At 46.0% G+C, this 27,258-nt stretch overlaps 2 protein-coding genes across 3 annotated transcripts in view; one reads left to right on the top strand and one right to left on the bottom strand.

The window, feature by feature from the left end:
* The first annotated feature begins 666 nt into the window (after window positions 1-666).
* On the top strand, window positions 667-22,977 carry PPT1 (palmitoyl-protein thioesterase 1). The gene is made up of 9 exons (XM_039255959.1): window positions 667-803; window positions 5,060-5,169; window positions 5,382-5,509; window positions 6,067-6,137; window positions 6,737-6,839; window positions 17,807-17,897; window positions 19,686-19,784; window positions 21,285-21,356; window positions 22,562-22,977. The coding sequence occupies exons 1-9, from the start codon at window positions 680-682 to the stop codon at window positions 22,682-22,684; spliced, it is 921 nt and encodes a 306-aa protein (XP_039111890.1). The 5' UTR covers window positions 667-679; the 3' UTR covers window positions 22,685-22,977.
* Window positions 22,978-24,496: 1,519 nt separating this feature from the next.
* Window positions 24,497-27,258, bottom strand: part of CAP1 (cyclase associated actin cytoskeleton regulatory protein 1) — a 28,376-nt gene continuing 25,614 nt past the window's right edge. For both annotated transcript variants that reach the window (XM_039255955.1, XM_039255954.1), the window contains exons 10-13: window positions 26,941-27,064; window positions 26,733-26,815; window positions 26,264-26,407; window positions 24,497-25,680 (exon numbers count right to left, since the gene is read on the bottom strand). In XM_039255955.1, coding sequence (XP_039111886.1) covers window positions 25,597-25,680; window positions 26,264-26,407; window positions 26,733-26,815; window positions 26,941-27,064 — 435 coding nt within the window. In that variant the 3' untranslated portion in view covers window positions 24,497-25,596. The remainder of the gene's footprint in view (window positions 25,681-26,263; window positions 26,408-26,732; window positions 26,816-26,940; window positions 27,065-27,258) is intronic.

Here is a 27,258-nt window from a genome sequence, read left to right as displayed (position 1 = left end):
TAAAGTGGATTGAAGAAGGCGGGATGGAAAAGGGAGACATGAATGAAAGGCTCCTGAAACCATCCAGCTCTGAGAAAAACCAGCAAGCGGCAGTGGTTCACACACCCAACACGTGTTCTTGTCAGTCTGGGGGCCCTATTTCTAAAAAAATCACACCATTCTTTTCCACGTCTGTATTTTAGCTCATTCCAGTCTTCCTGCGTTTCATCTTTGCCCGTTGAAATCCTATTTTTCCTTCAAGATCCAGGCCAAATACCACACCCCGCCATGATGAGTCCTGGCTGGAAACGATCCCTCGCCTTCCATTTCACGGGCGAGAACCGAATCCCCCCTTCCTTCCCTCCACAAAGCATTTTTCTCCCAAAGGCAGTACGGTTCAGTGACTGAGTAACAACTGTGGACCCGCCAAGTTGCTGTCTCGGGGAGCCATGCGCCTGACCCAAATTCTCGGTGCCTCAGTGTCCAGACCCGTAAAATGGGGAGAAGCGTACTCAGGGTTAGGAGGATTAAATGTGCTAACAGGGATAAGGCGCTTAGAAGAAGGTCGGCTGTGCAGACGGCGTTGAACAAGCCGGGGCATTCATTTTGATTGATGGGGGTGGGCGGGGTGGAGCGCGCGGGCCGCTCCCGCAGGCGCCGGGTCCGGGCCGGCGGAGAGCGGTCACATGATCGGGCCAAGATGGCGTCGCCCAGCTGTTTGTGGCTCCTGGCCGTCGCTCTCCTGCCGGGGTCTTGCGCCGCACCCGCGCCGGGCCATCTCGACCCGCCGGCGCCGCTGCCGCTGGTGATCTGGCATGGAATGGGTGAGTGAGGGGGAAGAGAATCCGAAGGGTTTGGCGACGCCTTCCCTCTCCCAACCTGGGTTCGCATCTGCAAGTGTGCGTGTGGAGGGCGAGGACCGTGGTCGCACGGCACCCGGCTGGCCCGACGTCCTGGGATCTGGGGGGCTACTCTGCGTTGGAAAGGGGGAGAGGAGAAGGGGTAGCTTCCGGTGAGCTCCGACAGAGAGCTGTGGCCGCGTTAGGCTGTTTTGTGCTGTTCTTGTTTAATCCCCGCGGCGGTGGCGGCGGGGTGCAGCGTCTGGCACTTGGTCGGGCAATCCGAGCTGTGGCTGCAGGACCAGGGCATCCATCCTTTTATTCATTCACACTCTGAGGAGAGATTTGTTAGGTCCCTATGGTTCGTTTTCACATGTCACACACACGTAGTTATTAAGCATCCATTTGATGCTGAAGATACGGCAGTGAACTAAACAGACCAAAGCCTTTGCCCTTTCGGAACTTACTTTCCAGAGGGGAGAGACAGGCTATAAAGAAATAAGTAAGACATAGAATAGGTTTTGAATAAAATGGTGATAAATGCGATGGAGAGAAATAAAGTAGGGAGTGGGATAGAAACGGGAAATGGAGGCTTGCAGTTTTATAAGCAGGGTCAGGAAAGGTTTCTCCCACAAAGTGACATCTGTGCAAAGACCTGAAGTGGATGAGGAAGGACTCCATGTGGATAGCTGGTAGAAGGAACAGCAAGTGCAAAGGCCCTGAGGCAGAAGTGTGTTTGTTATGTTAGAGAAACAACATTCAGGTCAGTGGGGCTGGAGCTGAGTGAGCAAGGAGGAGAAAATAGGGGCGTGGGGTGGGGTGGGGTGGGGATGCTGGGGCCTGCAAAGGGAGTTGGCTAGAATGAGTTGGAAAGCCCTTGATGGGTTTGAGCACATGAATGACACAATATGACTGACATTTTTAAAGGACCACTCTAGTTGCTTTATTAAGAATAGGTTGTAGGGGGTTACAGACATTTGCAGGGAGACAAGTTAGGAAGCTTTGCAACAATTTAAATGAGAGATGATGGTGTCATGAAACACTACAGTAATAGGGGAGGTAGTGGTCAAAGTTTGGCTGTCTTCTGAAGGTGGAACCCATGGGATTTGTTAACGGATTAGATTCGGGATGAGCAAGAAAGGAAGGAGTCGGGGATGATTCCACGGGTTTAGGGCTGAACAAGGTGAAGGATGAAGTCATTTTACGCAAATGGGGAAATCTGTACTGGGAGCAAATTTGGGATATGGAGATCAGTACTCTGCTTTTGGACTTAATAGATTTGAGATGCTTGTTAGACATCCAGATGTTGTAGAGTCGTTTGGAGTGTGGAGTCTAGGACAGAAATACAAGTTGAAGATTTATGTTGGGAGCCTTCAGTGTATGCCTGGCGTTTAAAGCCATGACAGTGGGCAGGACCATGGGAGCGAGCGTACACAGAAGAGAGAAGAGGTCTAAAGATTGGCACTTGAGGCACTGCCAACATTTGGAGGTTGCAGAGATGAGGAGGAACTACCTAAGGAGACAGTGATGGTGGAGAAAAGTCAGAAGACTGCAATGTCCGGGAAGTCTAGTGAAAATGTTTCAAGAGGAAGGAAGTAATCAGCTGTATGGAATTTTATCGACAGGGCAAGTGAGAACTGCTTATTGGATTTAGCAATTTGAAGATCACTTAATAACCTTAACAAAAGCAGTTTTGGGGGTGCCTGGGCGGCTCAGTTGGTTGAGCATCCAACTTGTGAGTTCGGCTCAGGTTATGATCTCACAGTCGTGAGATCAAGCCCTGTCTTGGGCTCCGCGCTGGGCATGGAACCTGCTTAAGAGTCTCTCTCTCTCTCTCTCTCTCTCTCTCTCTCCCTCTCCCTCTGCCCCTCTCTCTTGCTTACTTTTTCTCTTTCTGTAAAAAAAAATAAAAATAAATAAATGAAATCGTTAAAAAATAAAACTTCTAAGAGGAATTACAATAAATGAAATTTTTAAAAACAATAAAACTTTGAAGAGGAATTACAGTCAGCAAATGTAAACAGTTTACTCAAAGCTCTCTGCTGGGTTCCGGAGCTACTGCAGTGGAGTTAAAAGAAGTTATTATGAGAGAAATAGAAGATGCTTTAGGCTCTAGCTTTTCCTTCTTTAAAAAGGAATTCTTAAGCTGTGCCTTAAGTTAGAAATGGGATGATTACACTCAAAATGCAAAACGACCTCAGCCTACTTCTCCAATTGAGCAGCCAGTGACTTTTCTTCTAGTTTTAGTTTTGGTTCTTAGAAATAGGAAAAAAAACAGGGCTCGGAGGAGGATGAGGCAAGGAGGCCCCGACATTGCAAAAGTTAAGAAGGCACTCACTTTCTAGCTCGTAGAAGTTCAGGGTCAGCACTTGCATGAACTTGTGAGTGAGTGCCCTCCGAAATTTTGTGTCCTAGGTGCTTTACTTTTCCTTCCCTAGTCCTTGAGTTTGATTCTTAAGTGCTTTTGAGTCTACTAACCCCAAATATTCCAAATGAGAAGACAGGGTAATATGTACCTCTGCTTACTTGTCAGTTGTGAATTTCGTGTCCCAATTGTATTGTATGGGCTTTTGAAGTTTTTATTATTTGATAAAACATGAGCCAAGCAAAAAAATGTGGTTTTTTTGAGGTGAAATTCATATAACATGCAATTAACCATACTAAAGTAAGCAGTTCAGTGGCACTTAGTGTATTCATAATATTGTTTAACCAGCGCTCCTCTCTAGTTTCAAATTTTTTCATCATCCCAGAAAACACTGTACCCCTTAAGTAATCACTCTTCCCTGCTCCCACCACTTCCTAGAAATGTCCAATCTGTTTTCTGTCTTTATAGATTTGCTGGTTCTAGATATATCGCATATAAAAGGAATCAAGCATTATGTGACCTTTTGTGTTTAGCTTTTTTCTCTTATATTAATGTGAATTTAGCGTGAATTTAATGTGAATAATGTGAATTTAGGTTCATCCACATTATAACATATGTACATATGCAAGTAGGAGGTGTCAGTATTTCTTTTTTTATGGCTGAGTAATATTCCACCGTATGTATACACCACAGTTTGTTTACCCATTCATCCATTGATGGACATTTGGGTCACTTCCACCTTTAAACTATTATGAATAGGGCTGCTATAAACATTGATGTACATGGACATGTTTTAATTTCTCTTGGGTAGCTATCTAGAAGTGAAATTGCTGCATCATATGGTAATTGTCAGGGTTAACTTTTTGAGGAACCACCAAACTTTTCACAGTGGCTACATCATATCGCATTTCCATCAGCAGTGTACAAGGGTTCCTATTTCTCCACATCCTGGCTTGCTCCTTTCCAATTTTTTTTTTTTTATTAAAGCCATCCTAGTGGGTATGAGGTGGTATCTCCTTATTGTTTTGATTTGCATTTCCTTTTTTTTTTTTTTTAATTTTTTTTTTAATGTTTTATTTTTATTTCTAGGAGGGAGAGAGAGACAGACAGCGCGAGCAGGGGAGGGTCAGAGAGAGAGGGAGTCACAGACTGAAACAGGCTCCAGGCTCTGAGCTGGCAGTCAGCACAGAGCCCGACGCGGGGCTCGAACCCACGAACCGCGAGATCATGACCCAAGCGAAAGTCGGACGCCTAACCGACTAAGCCACCCAGGCGCCCCTTGCATTTCCTTTTTTAAATTAATTATTTCGTTTAGCGTTTATTTTTTTGAGAGAGAGAGAGAGAGAGAGAGAGAGAGAAAGAAAGAAAGAAAGAAAGAGGGGCAGAGAGAGGAAGACAGAGGATCAGAAGCCAGCTCTGCGCAGACAACAGGGAGCCTGATGTGGGGCCCCAAGCTCATGACCTGAGCTAACATCGGACCTGAGCCAAAGCCAGATGCTCAACTGACTAAGCTGCCCAGGCGCCTTGATTTGCAGCTCCTTAATGACCAGTGATGTTGAACATGTTTTCATATACTTGTTGGTCATCTGTATATCTCCTTTGGAAATGTCTGTTCAAGTCCTTTATCCATTTTAAACTAGATTAACTTCCTGGGTTGTAAGAGTTCTTCCTATATCCTGGGTATTAAACCCTTATCAGATATCTGTTTTGCAAATATTTTCACCCTTTCTATTTTTTGTTTCCTTTTTGCAAATATCTTCTCCCATTCTGTACATTTCACATTCTTGATAATGCCCTTTGAAGCTTAAAACTTTTGAAAACATTTATAAACTCTAATTTTGGTTCATGAGTATCTGCCCTTGTGTTTGTTGTCTAGGAGACAGCTGCTGTAATCCCTTAAGCATGGGTGCTATTAAAAAAATGGTTGAGAAGAAAATACCTGGAATTTATGTCTTGTCTTTAGAGATTGGAAAGACCCTGATGGAGGTAAGGCCCTTTACCTTTGAAGGTTTGCTGACTGATTTCAGAGAATGTACTATTAAAACGCTTTGTCTTGCATTTTTAGCAGCAAATCTCACAATGGTACTTTAACTCTTGAGTGGCTTATGGGAGGATTCCAACTAAACAGATTTGCCTTCTTAGAGAAGATGCCAGTGGTGGTTCTCATCCCCATCCTTTCTCTGTGGCTCCTCTTCTAGGATGTGGAGAACAGCTTCTTCTTGAATGTCAATTCCCAAGTGACAACAGTGTGTCAGATTCTTGCTAAGGACCCTAAATTACAGCGAGGCTACAACGCCATGGGCTTCTCCCAGGGAGGCCAATTTCTGTAAGTCCCGTTCTGTGATGTCATACCACTTACATGGGATTGATTCTTTTTTTAATGTTTTATTTATTTTTGAGAGAGAGAGAGAGAAAGAGACAGCATGAGCAGGGGAGGGTCAGAGAGGGAGCGAGATACAGAATCTGAAGACAGACTCCAGGCTCAGAGCTAGCTGTCAGCACAGAGCCCGAGGCGGAGCTCAAACCCACGAACCGTGAAATCATGACCTGAGCCAAAGTCGGACACCCAACTGACTGAGCCACCCAGGTGCTCCAGTTTTTTTTTTTTCCTTTTATTCAGATAGATCCATTCCTCTGATTCTTTTGAGCTCTTTGTCTCCCTTGGAAGGAAAGCTATTCTAAGATGTCTTCATGTAAAAAGCTTTATGGAACTTAATTTATTCTGTGAAAGAACAAAGATTTGTGTTCGGCCATCTGGGGGAAATCCGGACCCTCCCTGGCTTTGGGGAATCACAGAGAATGAAGTCGCTTTATCTGGGAAGTTGGTTGTTGATGATACATTTCACTCTGACAGTCGGAGCTGATAATCTTTGTCTTCTGCAGGAGGGCTGTGGCCCAGAGATGCCCGTCACCACCCATGATCAATCTGATCTCCATTGGGGGACAACATCAAGGTAACCTTGGCCTCTTTGCCTCCTTTTTTCTCTTTTCTAATGCACATGACCACTTGATTTTATTTATGTTTTTTTTTTTACTTTAAAAGTTTATTTATTTTGAGAGAGAGAGAGCATGCACTCCCGCAAGCCCACGTGTGCATGAGTTGGGGAGGGACAGAGAGAGACGGTGAGAGAGAATCCCAAGCAGGCTCTGTCTTGTCAGCACAGAGCCCAACGTGGGGAGCGTCAGGAGGAAGGATGCTCTACGTTATTTTCTTTTTTAAGTGTTTATTTATTTTTGAGAGAGAGAGGAAGAGAGCAGGCAGGGGAGGGGCAGAGAGAGAGGGGAACAGAGGATCCAAAGTGGGCTCTGTGCTGACAGCAGAGAGCCTGACGCGGGGCTGGAACCCACGAACCGTGAGACCGTGACCTGAGCTGAAGTCAGACACTTAACCGACTGAGCCACCCGGGCGCCCCTCAATACGTATTTTCTTGAGGAATAACTACGAGAGGAGAGGCTAGCGCAGGTCTCTTTTATTCCTCACAGTGCCTTGTACATAGTAGGTATTCAGTACACAATTCTGGAAAGAATGGACATGTGGCTTCTGCTGTTGTAGGTGTTTATGGACTCCCTCGGTGCCCAGGGGAGAGCTCTCACATCTGTGACTTCATCAGAAAAACACTGAATGCTGGGGCTTACAACAAAGCTGTTCAAGAACGGTATGTAAGGTTGGCTGAAAAAGATACAGAACTGTCCTTGCACAAAAGTATCATGCTGGCTTTCATGCTAACGGTCATTCCAGGAGCAGTGGCCAGTGACGCTCAAATGAGAGGCTTTTTATAAATATCTCTGTGCTTTCTATTCAGTTATATTGTAGAGCTAAAACTGCTTTAATATTAATTTTAAAAAGAAAGGGTATCCTTTTAATATATATAAAGTTTAGAGTATTTATTTTGAAAGAGAGAGAGAAAGCACGGGGGCAGAGAGAGAGAGAGAGAGAGAGAGAGAATCCCAAGCAGGCTCTGCACCATCAGTGTAGAGCCCAACACAGGGATCAAACTCAGGAACCGTGAGAACATGACCTGAGCTGAAATCAAGAGTCAGGCGCTTAACCGACTGAGCTGCCCAGGGTATTTTTTAGTGTATTCTTTTTAATATAGAAAGAATATAACAACAGAATAAATCTCCAGCTTTAAGAAACTAACAAACAAAAGAGCCTTTAAAACATACCAAGCCCAAGGAATTACCATATATATTTTGGAGGACAGATTCTTTTGTGGTCCGCAGCAAGAGGTGAGCCTCCTACGTCAGTGTTTCCAACTACTCAGATGTGTTTGGATATTTAAAAGTGTACAGAATCACTTTTGGAGTGTATTCTTTTCAGTTGTTTCCAAACTTAAATTATACATCAGAACTCCTGGGAAATTCATTAAAATGGGTCCTGGGGCTCCATTCCTGGGATCAGGGATTTGACTTGGATTTAGTCGGTGTGGAGTATTCTAAATGGTAACAGATTTGGCATCGACTAGTATGGCTCTGGTAGCTATCCTACAGGTTTTCAAAGCAAATCATTCTTGTCTAATACCAGTTCTTCAGTGCAACCCTTCCTTGAAGCCGTTTTCCAAGGTTCAGCCTTGCCAGTGACTCACATCTGGAAACAACCTACCACTAGCTCTCTTCCCTTCCTACCCTTTGGCTACATGCTTAGCCACAGGGCTGTGTTGGGTCAGTAGTGCCACCTGATGGTCAGTGAAGGAAACTAAGATACTTTTTTTTTTTTTTAAGATCTTATTTTTTTTAAGTACACCCCACGTGGGGCTCTAACTCATGACCCTGAGATCAAGAGTCACATGGTCTACCGACTGAGCCAGTCAGGTGCCCTGAAACTAAGATACTTCTGTGTCTCCACCCCAGGCCCTTTAGGCATCTCAAACCTCTGCTAAATTTTACCCCTAATTCTGCTTGGACTATTCAGGGAGACAGTCACACGTAACTGATTAAAAGTGGTAGATTGATGTGTTTGTCTTCACTTCCTCCTTATGCTGGAATAATGATCAACTGGTAGCAAAAGAACGAAAAGTAATAAACCCATTAGGGCAGATAGAACAGGAGAGAGGAGACAATAAAAGATGTCAACACGTTTTTGAAAGACAGAAAGCAGATGAATGAGTGATAATTGTTTCAGCAGAAAAAGCTGAGACCTTCTATCCCTATAGAAGGATGCGTGACAAAAAGGGAGCAGATTCACTTTTTAGAGCTCCAGAAAGGGTCAGGAATTAGACGCATAAGATCCTTTGGAAGGTAGAGATAAGTGCCTGGGGCTAAAAACAGGACTTTTCGTTGGGGAAAAATTTTCCTATATAAGGAATGATCAAACTGCCGGTTCCTGTAAGTGCACATCCAGCTGATTGCTCCTCCCCCATTGTGACAAAAAAAGCAAAATTTATTCCCTGGAGCAATTTACCTAGAGAAGTACCAGCCTCTGAGACAGCAGGCACAGGATGGTGGTGCGACACTACGTGGCAAACCCACGCCTTCGCCCTTCCCTCCCACTCAGCTCCCAGAATGGTAGCAACTAGGCTTATGAGCTGCGAGGCTGATGTTTGGCAGACCTGTCTCTGGAAAACCTGACTGGCCCCAGAGAAAAGATCTGCAGGCTGATGTTTTGGGATCCTCCAAGACATCGGGATTCCTCTTGACTCCCCTGAGGTGAAGCCAGCGGGAGTTAAGGTCTGTTCTCACATGAGGAGCCTCCAGCCAGCTTTGTGGTGTCTCGTTTCGGTATAAACCATGAGTCCGGACCCCCAGTCCGACATCTGAGGAAAGCTTCTAATGTGAGAGACAGAACAAAACCAACAAAAAGTATAAAAAGCAACTTAGAAGGAAATGATGGCAGTTCAAGGAGCCAAAGAAAACCTTAAAAAAAACAAAAAGCCTATAATTATTATCTTTGGAGATAAAGAGTTATAATCCAGGGCACCAGAAAAGAATGTGAATAAAACCACCAAGCAGAGAGTAAAAGAGAGCTCCTGGGAATTAAAAATTAAGACAACAACCACCACAAAAATGTGTGAGCAATATGGGAATATAAACTTGAGGAAATCTCCTAGAAATTAGAACGAAAACTCAGAGGTTAAAAAAAACTGACAAAATGAAAGAAATTTAGCTGTTTGGAAGTCCAGTTTCTGACTAATAGGAGTTCTGAAAATCGCCCAGAGGAAAAGGGTGGATTGGAATTCTCAAAGAAGCAATTCGAGAAAATTTCTTAGGTCGACAGGACGTGATTTTCCAGATAGAAAAGGCTCACTAAGTGGTTAGGGCAAGGAATGAAAAAAGACTCACATTGAGGTACACTCCTGTGAAATTTCAGAGCCCCAGGATAAAGAGTAGACCCCAGGGAGGCTGCCCACAGAATCCGTCCTATTGACCGCCACTCCTAGCACTGCTAGCTAGAAGGTGGTGCGGTACCTTTGAGCGCTTATTCATTCATTCATTCATTCATTCATTCATTCATTCATATATTTATTTATTTTGAGGGGGTGGGGAGGGGCAGAGAAAGGGGGAGAAAGAGAATCCCAAGCAGGCTCTGAGCTGTCAGCGCAGAGCCCAGTGCGGGGCTCAAACTCACAATTTGTGAGATCATAACCTGAGCTAAAGTCAGATGTTTAACCGACTGAGCCACCCAGGTGCCCCGGTACTTTTGTGTTCTTTTTTTTTCCTTTTAATATTTAAAGTTTGTTTGTTTGTTTGTTTTTTTATTTATTTAGAGAGAGGGAGTGAACACAAGCAGGGGAGGGGCAGAGACAGAATCCCAAGCAGGCTCTACGGCATCTGCACAGAGCCTGATGTGGGGCTCGAACTCACAAACTGTGAGATCATGATCTGAGCCGAGATTAGGAGTCAGATGCTTAACCAACTGTGCCACCCAATACCTTTGTGTTCTAAGAGAAAGTGATTTCCATCCTTCAATTCTATGCCAAACCTTCAAGTAGCACCCAGATGTGAAGGGAAAATAAAGACCTCTTCAGACATGGAAGAAAAAAGAAGAATGACCCTCTTTCCAGGCAGCTGTTGGGAGAGACTCAGGTTTTTTTTTTATTTTATTAAAAATATTTTTTTATTATAGTTTATTGTCAAGTTGGTTTCCATATAACACCCAGTGCTCATCCCAACAAGTGCCCTCCTCCATGCCCATCACCCCCCTTCCCCTCTCCCCCAGCCCCATCAGCCCTCAGGTTGTTCTCAGCATTCAAGAGTCTCTCATGGTTTGCCTCCCTCCCTCTCCCCCCACTATTTTTCCCCTTCTCTATGGTCCTCTTAAGTTTCTCCTGTTGCACATATGAGTGAAAACATATGGTAGCTGTCCCCCTCTGCCTGACTTATTTCGCTCAGCATAACACCCTCGAGTTCCATCCATGTTGCTACACATGGCCAGATTCCATTCTTTCTCATTGCCATGTAGTATTCCACTGTATAGATAAACCACATCTTCTTGATCCATTCGTCCGTTGATAGACACTTAGGCTCTTTCCATGTTTTAGCTATTGTGGAGAGTGCTGCTGTGAACATTGGGGTACATGTGCCCCTATGCATCAGCATTTCTGTATCCCTTGGGTAAATTCCTAGCAGTGCCATTGCTGGGTCATAGGGGAGTTCTATTGTTAGTTTCCTGAGGAACCTCCACACTGTTTTCCAGAGGGGCTGCACCAGTTTACATTCCCACCAGCAGTGTAGGAGGGTGCCCGTTTCTCCACATCCTCGCCAGCATCTAGAGTCTCCTGATTTGTTCACTTTCGCCACTCTGATCAGCATTAGCTGGTATCTCAGTGTGGTTTTGATTTGTATTTCCCTGATGATGGGGAGAGGCTCAGGTCTACACTGTCCAGCTGCACGGCCTGGTATGTCTTTGAGCCTCCTCCTCAGCACGGGGTACATAGTAGTACTTTCCTGCACAGAAATTCAGTGCAGCGCTCAGTTCCTACCAAGTAGGCAGGTTTGGGCTGTCCCCACTAGTGGTGCCGTGTTTAAAATATTTATTCAGCTTGAGCTTCCTGTTTCCTTTATTTATAAGTATTGCAATGGTTTTGTTTTAGTTGCAGGCATAAAGCATTTCATACACTGCGGTTTGCCAGGCCCTCTGGTCGGTCCGGCAGAGAAAAGGGAGAATAAGACAGTGAGGGTCTCTGCTCTCATGCAGTAACCTGCTGGTGGGGATAGGGAGGCTCCCAGTGGACAGAGGCCCTGGGCGCCCCCAAGCAGCCCTAAGGCCGTGGTGGAAAGAAACAGGATGCAGTGGTCGAGAGTAGAGGAGGAGGTATCTGCTCCGGACAAAATGGTCTTTGGAGAATAGGTGCTTAGGCTGGGATCTGAAGGATGAAAAGGAACATAGGAGAAGCTAAGGGGAGAGGGATGAGCAGAGGGAACAGTGAGCACAGAGACCTGATCCTGGAACACCTTTGGCTTGTTCTAGGCCCTGGCGGCAAGGTTAGCCATAGATGGGGGAGTTGGCAAGGGCTGCACCAGCAAGGGCGTGCAGGACACATTGGCAGTTTGAGTTTCCTTCGAAACATCACGAGAAACTACTGGGAGGTTTTAAGCAAGGGAATAACACGGCCCAATACGTGTTTTTGGAAGGTCTCCACTGCTTTGTAGAGAGCAAGTTGGAAAGCAGAGGAAAAGCAGGGGGCTGTTGCAGTGTCCTGGTTAAGAGGTGACGGTGGCCTGGACCCTCGGTGAGATGGAGAGAGCCGTTTCAGTAACGCTGCCTCTGAGCTAGACTGCGGGCTGGCGTGCGTGTCGCCATTGAAACAGGGTCTCCCTGGGAAGTGGATTCTGAGTTCTCACCAGTTCATTTACAGATGGACACTTCTCTCATTTTATGGAGTTGCCTTTTCTTTTTAAAGTTTATTTGTATTTCTATATGTATCTCTGGTTAGCAGATGGTCAGTGTGAGATTTAAAGAGGCAGGTAGTCCCAGGAGAGGGGCGGGAAGGGGGCGGCAAGGGCGTGAAGGGACAGAAGGAGAGCGTGTTCTCCTGGCAGTGCGGCCTAAACTGCCCTTTGTCCCCGGAAGGGTTCTGGTTGCCCTGGTTGCCGGGGGAATAACCACGCCTTCACCCTCAACTTGCCACTCCCTTTTCTGGAAATACTGAGGCATCCACTCAAGCTCCCTTAGGCACTTTTTAACTGTTCAGAAATGTATGAAGAGTAATGTAATCTGAGACCTAAAATTAATATTTTGTCATATTTGTCTCAGATATTTTAAGAACTGAAACATTTCAGGTAACACTGAATTCTACACATCTCTGCTGCGTTCCCTGCTCTGTGCTCCTTTTGTCAAGAAATTAGAGTAGTAGAGGGGTGTCTGGGTAGCTTAGTTGGCTAAGCGTCCAGATCTTGGTTTCGGCTCAGGTCACGGTCTCACAGTTCATGGGTTCGAGTCCCACGTCAGGCTCTGTGCTGACAGCTCAGAGCCTGATTGAGATTCTCTGTCTCTCTCTGTCTCTCTCTCTCTGCCCCTCCCCCACCACATGTGTCATCTGTCTCCCTCTAAGTAAATAAATTAAATAAAAAAAATTAGAGTAGTAGATCTTTTCTGTCCATTAAAAATATTTTTTATGTTGGGGCGCCTGGGTGGCTCAGTCGGTTAAGCATCTGACTTCAGCTCAGGTCATGATCTCACGGCCCATGAGTTTGAGTCCCGTGTCGGACTCTGTGCTGACAGCTCAGAACCTGGAGCCTGCTTTGGAGTCTGTGTGTCTCTCTCTCGCTGCCCCTTCCCAGCTTGCGCTGTCTCTCAAAAGTAAATAAACATTAAAAAAATTAAAAAATATATTTATATATTTTTTTGTATATTCATATGTGTGTATACCCTTAATAGTATTATTTTGTATATTTAAAATGTTATGAATATCTTGTGCATTTTATCCTGCAAATGAATGTTTCACTCAATATTATGTTTTTGAGATCTAAACATGTGGTTACATATATATCTGGTTCATTCATCTGTTTTTTTTTTAATGTTTTTTTTTGAGAGAGAGAGAGAGTGAGAGAGCGAGAGAGAGAGAGAGAGAGAGAGAGAGCATGAGTGGGGGAGGGGCAGAGAGAGGGAGACGCAGAATCCAAAGCAGACACTAGGCTCTGAGCTGTCAGCACAGAGCCCGATGCAGGGCTCAAACTCACCGACTGAGAGGTCATGACATGAGCTGAAGTCAGTCGCTTAACTGACTGAGCCACCCAGGGCCCCAGTTCACTCGTCTTACCTGCTACATGGCATCCTGTATTCTGCGACTACCACAGCATATTGATTTCCATATTGCAAACGTTTCGACCTTTCTAGTTTCCTTTATAACAACTTCGAGGGAACGCCCTTGTGTTGAAAAGCCCAGTGTGTCCTTCTGTGTGTCTCCTTCACTTTTACACTGATACTCTACTCACACAGGATGTTTCACTTCCAGTCACCAAATGTGTGGTGGTTTTCCCACACCAAGGAGTTCTCTGTTACACCAGCTGGGTGTCCTACAATGTAACTCAATTCTGACACTGTCTACCTGGAGATAGGGTCAGATCCCACAGGGTAAGGGCTCCCAGAAGCCTGCCATCCCCACCCCCATGCCCATTGCCACTAGTTGGTCTGCAGGTCACCCACAACCTCTGTCTGACTTGGCTACAAAGCGGAGGTTCCCTCTCCTCAGTTTGACTAATTTGCTAGAGCGTCTCACAGAACTCAAGGAAACATGTTGACCAGTTTATTAAAAGGTGTGATAAAGGACACAGATGAACAGCCAGATGAAGAGATACACGGGGCGAGGTCTGGGAGGGTCCCAAGCTCAGGAGCTGGGGTGGGCACCCTCCTGGTGTGGATGTGTTCGCCACCCTGGAAGCTCTCTGAATGCCTGCTATCGGGATTTTACAGAGGTGTCTTCATGTAAGCACGATCAGTTACTAACTCCATTTCCAGCCCCGAGTCCCCTCTCTGGAGAATGGGGAGCAGTGTTGAAAATTCCAAGCTTCAAATGGAGGTTTGGTTGTTCTGGTGACCAGCCCCACCCAGGAGCCACCCAGAGCCGCCTGAGTAGAACAAAAGATGTTCCCAGTATTCTTACATAACACTTAGGAAATTACAAGGATTTTAGGAGCTCTGTGCCGGGAACCGGGGTTGGAGACCAATATATGTATTTTCTATTACCTCGCAATCCTTGAACAAGAATTTATCTACCAGCAGAATTCACATGTAGACTCTCAGTTATTCCTTGGGTAATTTGGGGGATGCTTCATAACCTCTCTGCTTTAGTTTCTTCATGTGTAACACAGAGCAATAAGTATACCTGATGGGTTGAAGGTTAAATGAGTTAATAGGTGTAGAGTGTTTAAAATAGTAACAGCACTTGGAAAACAGTGCATTTAGCTGTTGTTATAGTGGGTAGCGTGTGCATTTTAGACTTGACTCGATATTGCCAAGGTGGTTGTATCAATTTATATTCCCACCAACAGAGTGTGAGTATTCCTATTTTCTCCAGTCTTAGTTTTTGTTTTTGTTTTTTTTAAGTTTATTTATTTTTTGGGGCGCCTGGGTGGCTCCCAGTTGGTTAAGCAGCCAACTTTGGCTTAGGTCATGATCTCATGGTTTGTGAGTTCAGGCCCCACATCAGGCTCTGTGCTGACAGCTCAGAGCCAGGAGCCGGCTTCAGATTCTGTGTCTCCTCTCCCTCCGTCCCTTCCCTGCTCTCACTGTCTCTCTCTCTATCTCAAAAATAAACATTAAAAAAGAAATAAAATTCTTCATAAACATAATTTTTGAAAAAGCTTATTTATTTTGGGAGAGAGGGAGAGTGAGTACAAAAGAGAGAGCCTGCACGCGTGCAAGCAGGGGAGAAGCAGGGAGAGAATCCCGAGCAGGCTCTGCGATGTTAGTACAGAGCCCAATGTAGGGCTTGATCCCACAAACTGAGAAATCGTGACTTGAGTGAAAATCAAGACTGGGGTGCTTAACTGATGGAGCCACCCAGACACCCCTAGTCTTACTAACTTTTGATCCTATGTCACATGTCTGCCAACCAGATGTGTGCGGAATGGTTTTGCGTTTCAATCCGTATATGCTGCTGGACAGCCTGACCATCTGTTCAACCTGACCATCTGTTCACGTTTGTTGGCCACCCAGGTGTCCCTTTTCTGTGAATTGCCTATACTAGTCTTTGCCTGTTTTTCTGTTGGATGCTCTTTTTCTTACTGATTTGTAAGTATTATATATGCACACACATGCACATATAGTATAAATATGAATCCTTTCCTTGTTAGGTATGTTACACTTAACTTCTCCCAGACTGTGGCGTATCTTTTTTTTTTTTTCCTTTGGTGTCTTTGTTTGATATAACAGATTGTTTTTTATTTTATTTTTAATTTTTAAATTTTTAGAGAGAATGAACTCAGGGGCACACACTAGTTGGGGGGGGCACAGGAAGAGGGAGAGAATCCTAATAAGCAGACTCCACCCCCAGTGCAGAGCCCCGCGGGGTCTCCGTCCCATTGACCATGAGATCATGACCTGAGCCGATGCTCAGCCGACTGCAGTTTGTGCTTTAGACTGTTTTATTGAGCTACAATCCACATACCATTCAGTTCTCTCATTTAAAGTGTCTAATTCATTGGGTTTTGGTGTATTACATTACTAACTCTTTAAAGTTGTGGTAACACATATATATATAGTATATAAAACATACAGTTTGCCATTTGAATCATTTCTCAGCGTACAGTTCAGGGGCAGTCAGTACATTCGCAGTGTTGTACAGCCTGCATCTGGTGTAGCGCCTTCTGTCTTGGATTCAGGCCACGTTATCAGTCCTTCTGACTGATGCGCAAAGCTATTCTCCTATCCTGTGTTTTCATCTCATTTTTTTTAAGGTTTTGTTTTTATTCTCGTGCTTTTCATCTACCTGAGTTTTTCTATGTTTGAGTCTGTTTCTGGGCTGCCATTTTTTTCCATTCATTCATTTGTCTATTTCCACCCAGCACCCCTGCTACTTTAGTTACTATAGCAACTTTTACCCAGTTCCTCTTCAAGTCTCGGCTCTGGACTTTTGTTTCACCTGGAGTTTATTTCTTAAAAAAAATTTTAATCTTTATTTTTGAGAGAGAGAGACAGAGGAACAGCGTGAGTGGGGAAGAGGCAGAGAGAAAGGGAGACACAGAATCCGAAGCAGGTTCCAGGCTCTGAGCTGTCAGCACAGAGCCTGATTCAGGGCTCAAACCCACGAACCGTGAGATCATGACCTGAGCCAAAGTCGGACGCTGAACCAACTGAGCCACCCAGGTGCTCCATTTTCCAAACATTTATAAAGAGATTATAGAATGTCCCACTAACTGCTGACAGGCCAACAGCGGTCCCCTTTGACCTCAGTCACACTTGTTCCTGGTATGAGGAGCTCTGAAATCTCTTGCTGGTTCCACTGGGCTCTTAGTCCCTTCTGCTCTGCTGAGTGGAACTTTCTGGATCATCACCTCTGAGCGGCTCTTCCACTCAGGCTGGGGAGCTCCTGGTGTGGAAATATTTTTTTTTTTCCCTGTCAGCCTGGGCTAGAGGGTCCCACCGGTGTTCTGGCTCCTCCTTTTCCCCAGAGGACTTCTCCAATCAGGTCCGTGCTCAGCTCTCCATGGAAATGCTGTGGTGTGGATACGGGAACTGAGTGGAAGTGCCTGCTAGGAGGACTTGGGGAGGGGTCAGTGTGGGTGGGGGCAGGCCCGGAGGGAAGGGAGAGGAGGGGAGGGGAAGCAGAGAGACTGGAGAGAAAGTACCAGGAGGCGAACACCTGTCTCAACTAATGCTATAAACAACACCAGATTCCTGCCTTTTGTCTTTAAAAATTGCATGACCTACCAGAATCCTGCAAGCTACTGTCATCGATAGGAAACGATAGGAAAAATGCTCTGTGGTCAACAGGTTAGACCTCCCGGCCTGAGGCTGGCAAGATGGATGAAGAGAGCGCAACGGGATGGTTGGGTGCAGAGGAGGCAGAGGTGGTGGTAACTGAGCTGAGTGTCAGGATGAATGGGAAGCCAGAGGAGGGTGGAGGAGGTGGGCTTGTGAGCGGGACAGCTTGTGCCCCTCTGACCCAGAGGCATAAGTGTGGTAGGGCTCAAGGCCACGGTGAAACCAATACTGATGAGTCATTTTCCTAAGTCTGTGGGACTCTGTACTGTGCGTCCAGTGTCTTGTTAATGGGGCTCTTGATGAGCGGTTTCTTCAGGGGAAGTCTTGTCTGCCCTATTTAAGGGCAAGGCCTGGGACTTGGTGGCTCTGATCGTTCATCCTTTTTTTTTTTTTTTTAATTTTTTTTTTTTTTTTTTTTTTTTTTTTTTTTTAATGTTTTTTTTTATTTCTAGGAGAGAGAGAGAGACAGCGCGAGCAGGGGAGGGTCAGAGAGAGAGGGAGTCACAGATTGAAACAGGCTCCAGCCTCTGAGCCGGCAGCCAGCCCAGAGCCCGACGCGGGGCTCGAACCCATGAACCGCGAGATCATGACCTAAGTGAAAGTCGGACGCTTAACCGACTAAGCCACCCAGGCGCCCCTGATCGTTCATCCTTTTGAAGTCTCTCTGTGCACGGTCCCCGAGGCGCGAGGGCATGCCCCCAGCGTGCTGACGGACCTGCAGCTTTGTCACCTTCATTCATTCCTCCTTCTTCCTTGCAGCCTGGTGCAAGCAGAATACTGGCACGACCCCATAAAGGAGGACATGTACCGCAACCACAGCATCTTCTTGGCAGATATTAATCAGGAGAGAGTAAGCACCCATCCCAGGCTTCCCTGGCTGTGCATTCATTTCGTTTCTGGGGCATTATGAACAGATCAGCTGTGACTGTTTACCCGAAATATCCTGCGCAGAACCTTCTGGGAAACAGAAGTTCTGGTTTTTTTTGGGAGGCAGTGCTTCTGAACTTCGTTTCCTTGTAGGAAGGCTGAAATTCTTTCGGCTTTCTCCCCGTAGGTCCTTTTCCTTTCGTTCTGTTGAAGGAGAGGGTAAGCTCGGTAAGTTGCGGGCTGGCTTAAGTCGAACTGCACAGCCGCTGTCCTACTGAGGGAAGTCTTCCTAGTGGGGCCCTTTGGGGTCAGATCTTCTCAGAAGTGAGATTTACTTAGAAGAGAGACTGCAGAGGGGACTGAGTGTGTCCCAGGCACGAGCTTGGTTTGCGAGATTCTGGTAAACTACATGGCTGTTTATATCGGGCTTCTCTGGAAATTTTTGCTTAATTTTTTTTAATGTTTTTATTTCTGAGAGAGAGAGAGAGACAGCATGAGCAGGGGAGGGTTGGAGAGAGAGGGAGACACAGAATCTGAAGCAGGCTCCAGGCTCTGAGCTAGTTGCCAGCACAGAGCCTGATGCAGGGCTCGAACCCACGAACCGTGAGATCATGACCTGAGCTGAAGTGGACGCTTAACCGACTGAACCACCCAGACGCCCCTGGTTAATTTTTTTTCTTATTTGAGAGAGAGAGCACGTGTACATGGGAGCAGGGGGAGGGGCAGAGGGAAAGAGGGAGAATCTTAAGCAGGCTCTGTGTTCAGCATGGAGACTATAACCTAAGCTGAAAGCAAGAGTCCGATGCTCAACCCACTGAGCCACCCAGGTCCCCATTCTTGGTTTTTTTATTTTAAAATTCTTATTTTTGAGAGGGTGTTATGCTGAGCGAAATAAGTCAGGCAGAGAAGGACAAATACCATATGTTTGCACGTATAGGAGGATTAGGAGGAACTTGACGGAGGACCAAGGGGGAGAAGAAGGGCGGAAATGGTGGGGGAAAGGGAGAGAGGCAAACCATGAGAGACTCTTGAATGCTGACAAAAACTGAGGACTGATGGATGTGGGGGGGAGGGGGGGATGGGCATGAAGGAGGGCACTTTGGGGATGAGCACTGAGTGTTATGTAAAAACTAATTTGACAATAAACTATTTGTAAAAAAAAATAAATAAATAAAAAAAATAAAATTCTTATTTTTGAGAGAGAGGCAGAACACGAGCAGGGGAGGGGCAGAGGGAGAGGGAAATAGAATCCGAAGCAGGCTCCAGGCTCTGAGCTGTCAGCAGTCAGAGCCCAACGTGGGGCTGGAGCCCACAAACCAGGAGATCATTATCTGAGCTGAAGTCAGATGCTCAACAGACTGAGCCACCCAGGTGCCCCTGGTTTTTGTTTTCTTAAACAAAATTTGAAGGGCAGTGGAGGAGAAACAGAATAGGATAGCAGAGCCACTAAGAATGTGGAGTTTCTCATTTGGCCTTGGCTTCTTCTGGGTAGTAGCCTTTAACCTATGTGACGGATGGCTATGGAATGCAGTGACAGACTCATGGCGGCCAGCATCTGTGTGCTGTGGTTCGTTGGGGTGTTGTCAGTCAGATAGAACGGTAAGAAAAGGCTGTACAAGGTGTATTCTGGGCAGGAAGCTGGAGAAGCAGCCCATATCATGGAGAAGAAATAACGGTGGCACCGGGCCCGGGAGACCTGAGCACTGATAGGCTTTAACATCCCTGCCGGAACCCGATGATGTCCCTGAAGTACTGCTGGCCTCTCCTCCAGGGTGTCAATGAGTCCTACAGGAAGAACCTGATGGCCTTGAAGAAGTTTGTGATGGTGAAATTCCTGAACGATTCCATTGTGGACCCTGTGGATTCCGAGGTGAGACGCTGTGTAGGCATGCCAAAGCATGCCAGACCGAAAGAGTAACCGAAAGAGTAAATGGCATTAAAAAACAGTTGCCTGCTGGGGGAAAACCAGTCTCTTTCCACCACCTCTTGTGTAGAGTAGGGCGTCGTGTGTAGAACTGGGACAGTGGGGGCTGCACCCGAAATTATTTGCAAACTTATGAAGTACTGTTCTCTGAGGAAGAGTCTAATGCTTTTACCACATTTTCCAAGAGACCTGTGTCCCAAACCACCAGCCCAAAGTCTATAAATCCCTGAGAATGGCATTCAAGGTCTGCCTTGACCTGTCTTTTCAACCCAGTCTTCATTACCCATACACTAGAATCAAGCCATCTTGTACTTCTTGAAATGACCCAGAGGTGGCATGTGTTTTGTGTCTTAATTTTTTTTAATGTTTATTCTTTTTGAGAGAGAGACAGAGGACCAGCAGGAAAGGGACAGAGAGAGACAGACACAGAATCCAAAACAGGTTCCAGGCTCTGAGCTGTCAGCACAAAGCCTGATGCGGGGCTCAAACTCACGAACCATGAACTCATGACCTGAGCTGAAGTCGGACACTCAACCGACTGAGCAACCCAAACACCCCGGCATGTGTTTCTTTTACGTGCCTTTGTGCATGCTTTTCAGTCTCTAGAGTTCCTTCCCTGGGCTTCTCCACCTGACAAGCTCCTGTTCATCTATCAAGCCAAGCTCAAGTGTCTCATCTTCGATCCAGGATACCATCCCTATTCCAAGTAGAATTTGCTCCCTCTTTTGCAGAGTCATCACATTATGCCAGGCCACCAGGGACTAGCAAACTACAGGCTGCTGGCCAAATCCAGCCTGCCATCTGCTTTTGTATGGCCATGAACCAGTTTTTAATGGTTGGGGGGAAAAAAACCAACCAAAAGAATATTTGACAACATAAAGATTATATGAATTCATATTTCAGTGTCCATAACTTTTATTGGAATATAGCCATGTTCAGTTTTAATTTTCTTTCTTTCTTTCCTTTTTTTTTTTCTTTTTCTTCCTTCGCCATATTCCTTTTTAAAGTATTGTCAGTGGCTGCTTTTGTTTACAATGGCAGCATTGGGTAGTTGCAACTCATGTGGCCCTTAAAGCCTCAAATACTTCGTATCTGGCCTTTACAGCAAAGTTGCTGGTCCTCAACAGTTGTTTCTGTGCCTCTGTGTCTGTTGAAGACAGGGACCATATATAGATCTTCGGGTGTGGAATTTAGCACAAGGATTTTCACAGCATCGGTGCTCCATAATTGTAGGAAACAGCACTTCCAGAGAATTAGAAAGTTCTTTGGAAAGATGCACTCCTCCCTCAGGATCCACCCTTACAAGGGGATGACTCAAGACATACTCTATTTTTATTCTTTGCTACAACTTTGTGATACTGTTTGTTGGTATCTTAGCTCCTCACCAGTCTTAGTCTGACAGTGTGTGCTGTGTGTCTGATCTGCCCTTTCTTCCTCCTCCTGCAGTGGTTTGGATTTTACAGAAGCGGCCAAGCCAAGGAGACCATTCCCTTGCAGGAGACCACTCTGTACACACAGGTAACTGGGGAGGAGAAAGGTGCTGTTTTTCAGCTCCTTGTTCCTGAAGCTGCTGGTTTCTTCGGTGATAGACCCAGTCCTGTACACCTGCGAGCCATGGATGCTCGGAAGCGCCTGACTGGTATCTGATCCAAGTGAGGCTTATTAGGGTGCTGGTTACACCAGCTTATCAGGCGCTGGTTTACAGAAATGCAGATCCCGAAGGATGAAGGACCTATACCCTCGTGGTTTTCAAGTACACACAAGGGTCCCATCATCCTTCCTTCTGATAAAAGCTGAGAAGTGGCTTCCTTTGCTGATGTGTGGGTGCAAATCCAAGAAGCCCCCGTGCACCATGAACACACAGGAGAGGTGTTACTTTAAAACATGAACAGGTGTGAAGTCCTGTTTTGAAATTGAGGGCAGTGATGAGGGGTGCTCCCGTAGGAGCCGCAGGAAGTGTAGTAGGCTGTTTCTCAAGCAGAGGTCACACCTTTTCATGACCTCTAGCTCTGGAGCCTTCCACGCCGTTAGGGATTTCATTGGAGATGGACTCCCCCAAAAGGCACAGGTGCTGTCTGCACTGCTTGCCTTCAGAGGCCAGTGGTCTCCTGTCTTTGCTTTTCTCCTACATCTGGTACCCCAGCTTGGGTGAGATCAAAGGAAAGGAAAGCTGGGGTCTGTGGAGCCTTGGAAATGACAACTAAGAACTTCCCTATCGTGAAAGCCAAACCGATGGTAGCTACAACACTCTGGCACCGACGGCCGCCCGTGCTCCCAACCGTGCTTGTTCTGTGGCACTGCGGGTACTGCTGTCTACAACTGCAGGCTAGGAAAGCGCCTTGGGGTTTGTTATTGAAGGGCTGGCTGCGTTTTAAGTTCATGTTTTCCTGTCTTTGGCTCAGTCTCACTTAACTATTTTGAGGCGGTTTTGTGCGTGGCTTGCCCACCCACAGAGGTGGTCCTCCAGAAGCTTTAGGAAACTACAGAAACAGAATATAGAGCTCTAGACAAGAGTCTCCATTACATGTATGTTTTGAATGCTTAGGAACAAAACTGGAAGGAGGTATCCCTTTTTGGCATTTTCGACAATACACCTAAATTTTGCTACTCAGGGAAGAGACTGCATTTTGAGGATTTATCTCAAGTGAACATTCCTTCTTTACTGTTTTAACTGTTGACTTTTCATTTGGCCTCTTGACGGATTATGGCCTTTCTCTCTGCAGGACCGCCTGGGGCTAAAGAAAATGGACGATGCTGGCCAGCTAGTGTTCCTGGCTGTAGAAGGGGACCATCTTCAACTGTCTGAAGAATGGTTTTATGCCCACATCATACCTTTCCTTGAGTGAAACCCTTGTAGTTTGCACCAGAGCTCAGGGAGCCCCAGGCGCTTTGAACCAGTGGGAGACTTGCCTAAGCCTGAGCTCACATCCAGCTTGTAACTAATCCTTCCCTCTGCTTATCACCTAACATGCCCTGTGCAGCAAGATCTAAGATTCCAATCTTATCCTTTGCCTCATCCTATCAGCGTAGCCTCACCACATCAGCGTACGGTGTTGAATGCAAGTTTAATTAGTTAATAACCACGCATGGAGATTATTTTACAACCCCTTGATGTGGTCAGGCTGTCTTAGGAAACAGAGTCTGCTGCAGATCAGTGACAGAATTGTGCCCAGGCCCAGAAGAGGCTGAAACGAAAGCAGTTAGAGTCTAAGCGCAGACACCGTATTCGGGACAGCCTAGCCACTTTTCAAGCCAAGAGGCGGCCAGGAGCCAGGCCTGAGGTGACCATAAATGCTTTCTCAATTTTGCTGGCGACTCAACCAGCGCTTGTTAAAGTATCGCTTAGATAATGTTTCTGTGTAATTTCTTGAGGCTACCCTCCTTTCTCAGTGTATTTTCCTGTGGAGTCTTGGCATTTGATCTGTTCTGCTAGGCCGCCATCTGGTCTCAGCAGCCCTCTTTTTGTCCCCTCAGGCAGTGATGAATTAGTTGCTCTGTCACAAAAGGAGGGAAGTGGCACCCAACTGGATTACTTAAGGGAGGGGCACCCAACTGGATTACTTAAGGGAGGGGTGTGGGCGTACATCTTGCTTAACTTAGGGGAGTGAAAAAATTGTACAAGCGGATATACCACTGTATGTCAACGATACTTGAATTTAAGAAACAAATGTACAAGTAGAAATGAAAAATGACAAGGCAGCTGGTTCTTTCCATCCCATTCTTGATTAACGTGTCCTTTCTCAGTATGACCAGTGGTCTGGCGTCGAGAGAGAATCTGTTCCTGGTGTTAGACAACGGGAGGAAGAATGTGAAGAGATCAGACTAACTCCCATCTAAGGAAATGGCACTTATCAGTAACACTCCAAACTATTTCTGATGTATTTGATGAAAAAAAGGATGATCTGCTGAAAAAGTTTGGGGAACATTGTATACGCCTTTTCTCCCGTTGAAGACCAATTCACATCAGAATACTAATGACTGAGAATTCCTGTTTAACCTTAATCTACTGTTTCCCACACAGAGTATGGACATCTTAGCCCCCCGCCCCCCCACCGGAGAAAACCTATCAGCACTTCCTGGAAGACTGTTCTTCAGAATGCCAATTTGGGATACTATAGCTATGCAGGAGGGAAGCACCTTGTTAGTGCTGCCAACTTTACCCTGTAGGACTTTCCCCTCACCTTTCTCAAGGCTTATTTCTTGACTAAAAGATGAGGATTAAGGGTAACAAGTGGGGGGATATGAAAAAAGTTTTATGACACTGTCTAAAATAAAGAATAGTTTCTTATCCTTGGTGTCCTTATATTCCTTACATACAGCTCGGCACCTGACTGACTCAGTCAGAGCACATGACTCTTGATCTAGGGGTTGTGAGTTTTGAGCCCCATGGGGGTAGAGTTTACTTCAAAAAAAAGTATTAGAGGGGCACATGGGTGGCTTAGTCAGTTAAGCATTCAACTTCGGCTCAGGTCATGATCTCACGGTTTGTGGGTTCGAGCCCCGCATTGGGATCTGTGCTGACAGCTCAGAGCCTGGAGCCTGCTTCGGATTCTGTGTCTCCCTCTCTCTGCCCCTCCCCTGCTTGCAGTCTGTCTCTCTCTCAAAAAATAAACAAAAAATTTAAAAAAAAAGTATCTCTATACAGCAGACACCGTCGGTAAATAGTAAGCAAGTTTGGTATTAATTTTATTCTATTTTCTGTATAACTTTAAGTACATAAAGGTTTATTTCCACAGGCCTCAGGAAATGGGTAGAAGTCACAGGACAATCTCTCTTCCCACCAAAAAAGTTGCATGTTTTGGTTAAGTGTCCTAGAGAGAAAAACTGTAATTTACATTAGCAATGCTGGGCACGATTCTTACACAAGACCTAACACCAGGCTGCGGGGCAGATTTGAGTCCTTTGTTCAGGTGCCCGGACAGAAACCAAAAGCAGTTGGGCGTGACAGGGCAAAGGTGAAGATGGAGGGCAGGCACCTAGCATGGAAGGAGGAAGGAATTCCAGATTCCTTGGAATGGTGTATTTTCCTTTTGTTTGTTTGTTTAAGTCACCTCTGTAGGAAGGTGCTGGGCAGGGATCCCAGTGAAAGAAAGGGTCCAAGACTCCTTTACCTGGCCTGGGTGCAGGGCTCTGCCCAGCAGCTGATACAGGAGAACCTGCTCGCTCAGGTTCCGGCAGACCCTCGATGGAATGCAGAATAAAAGGAATGCTGATAGGAATCAATTTTGCTTGGAATTCTATAAGGCCAAGCTTCAGCCTTTGGTCCCGTGAGACCCCTGCCTCCCCTGTCAACAGTGAAAAATCAGTTTGGTTAGAAGAACCAGCTAGAATCACAGCAGCCTCCGCTACCTTCGTGTGCACTGTTAGAAAAAGATGAACCTGTGTGACCATTCTGATCTGTTAGTTCCTGGGGACCGCTTTACTCTTCCCAAAAGACTGTTTGTTGGTCAAATAACCCCCAAAGGCCGAAGGCTAAAACACACCAGTCCTGGTGTGCAGTTCCGGAAGGATGGACTGGTGGTGTGGTGGGGCGGACATGGAAAGGCCGCACCTTCCTGCAGAAAGAAGATCAACCGACCTGCTCTCCCACCCAAATCTCAGCCTGAGGTATATTTCAGTGAAGGCAGGTAGCTGTGCTTCTCAGAGCAGAGAAGCATGTTAAGAGCAGAAAGGTAGAGGAAATCTAGAAAAGAACCGTCTTGATACAGATTTATCCCATGGTGTGAGGGAGAGGGCAAAGAACCCAGTGGCACTTCGCTTATCCAGCAATTTCTGTCACTGTGGTGACCAACTTCTGCCCGTTCCATAGGGTCTTGAACTGCTCAGGGACTGGGAATTCATTCTGCAAATTAAAAAATGGGTTTTAGTCCAAGTCCAGGCTACAAAAGAAGCTGGGGTTAAAGCCTACACTTTCTCTCAATGCTTGCTTCCACTAAACTCTTAGAGCCAGTAGGATGTCCTGAGAGTAAAGTGAACCGCCAGTAGCCAGCCTGGCTCTGCGGCCAGCAGCACCACATCTGCGACCGGCCACCCCCGCCACCGCCGACCCGAAGGAGCGGGGTAGGAATGAGAACAAAGGCTCCAAAGCCAGACAGAGGTTTGGGTCTGTTTCCTACTGTTCCTGGATCAGCAGTCTTGGAAGGTACACCTGTGAGGCACAGTGAGCATGTACACCACTTCACAGCGCCCGTCCAATAGGGGGCAATGACTCACTCCCAATCCTTTTTACCACCCTGAGCATGTGCTCGACCTAGAGCTCTATTTTGTGAGTGCCACTTCGTGAGCACTTATGGGTGCTCGAGGTGTGTATTGCCAGGTTGGACCCACTCAGTACAGAATGACCATGAACTAGCTTTCTCCAGTGCAAGTAATCTTCAATCCCTCCTGTTCTGAGATCATACGACCAAAGAGATCAAGGAACTTACAAAGTCACCGCCTTCTGTAGGAATGAGGACATTCATCTCAGAAGATTTGGCACTGACTATCTCACAATCCAGGGAATTCTTGCTCAGGTAAACGTGGCAGCCATCTGTTTTGTTGATGGAAATGGTTGGCACTTTACCCATTACCTGCAGGGAAAACCAAAAATGCTGAGTCCCGGTAGCTGAGGAGAAGCACAGTTAAGATTCGGGAAGAAGCTTGCATTGCTTCATGTGATTCAGCAACTAAGTGAAAAGCTCACAAGTACACAGCAGATACCGGATACTAGAGGTGGGTTGGGATGGGTGCTGGAAAAGGGCTCGCTCTAAGAGCCAGCTCCTCTCCTGCCACCAAGGCAGCTCAGCTTACAGAATCAGTAGAATCAGATTCCCACCACAGCAACATCTGTGGCTCAGCCATGTCTTTCAGTTAATTCCTCAGGGACCAAAGGAAGGAGTCAAGATATCAAGTTACCTGAACTTTGACATCCCTACTATTGATGATCTCCACAATGCCCACCACATCATCGAACACCAGACCGAGCTTCTTACAGTTATCTAGGGGAAGAAAGGGAGCAGGTCAACAGTCTAACTTTTAATTTAAGGGTCTTTGGGAATTAGGTTGATACAGTTCCAGCTCCCTCAGGCTCTAGGACGGAGCCTAGACAATGACAAAAACTCACCTACTGTAATGGAGTTAATTTTGCCCTTGATTTGCAATGTTGTGTTGACACACTTGTATATGTAAGCCACCTGTTTCAGCTCTGTGTCATCAATCACCAGGTTGGAAACATTCTCCTGATTTTCCTGTTAAAGAGATACCCCTTTCAGGAATGTCATCACTAATACACACTACCCCCAAACACAGGCCATCCCAAACGTTCGTTCCTGTTAACCCAAAACCTTGCACTCATTTGGCTATGCTCCATTTAACGCCCCTGTTCACAGTCCTGATATATATATATTTTTTAATATTTTTATTTATTTCTAGGAGAGAGAGA

The sequence above is a fragment of the Hyaena hyaena genome, unplaced genomic scaffold (assembly GCF_003009895.1).
Source record: "Hyaena hyaena isolate Hyena2069 unplaced genomic scaffold, ASM300989v1 scaffold_551, whole genome shotgun sequence".
Lineage (NCBI taxonomy): Eukaryota > Metazoa > Chordata > Mammalia > Carnivora > Hyaenidae > Hyaena > Hyaena hyaena.
This window is presented reverse-complemented; position numbering and strand designations above follow the sequence as displayed.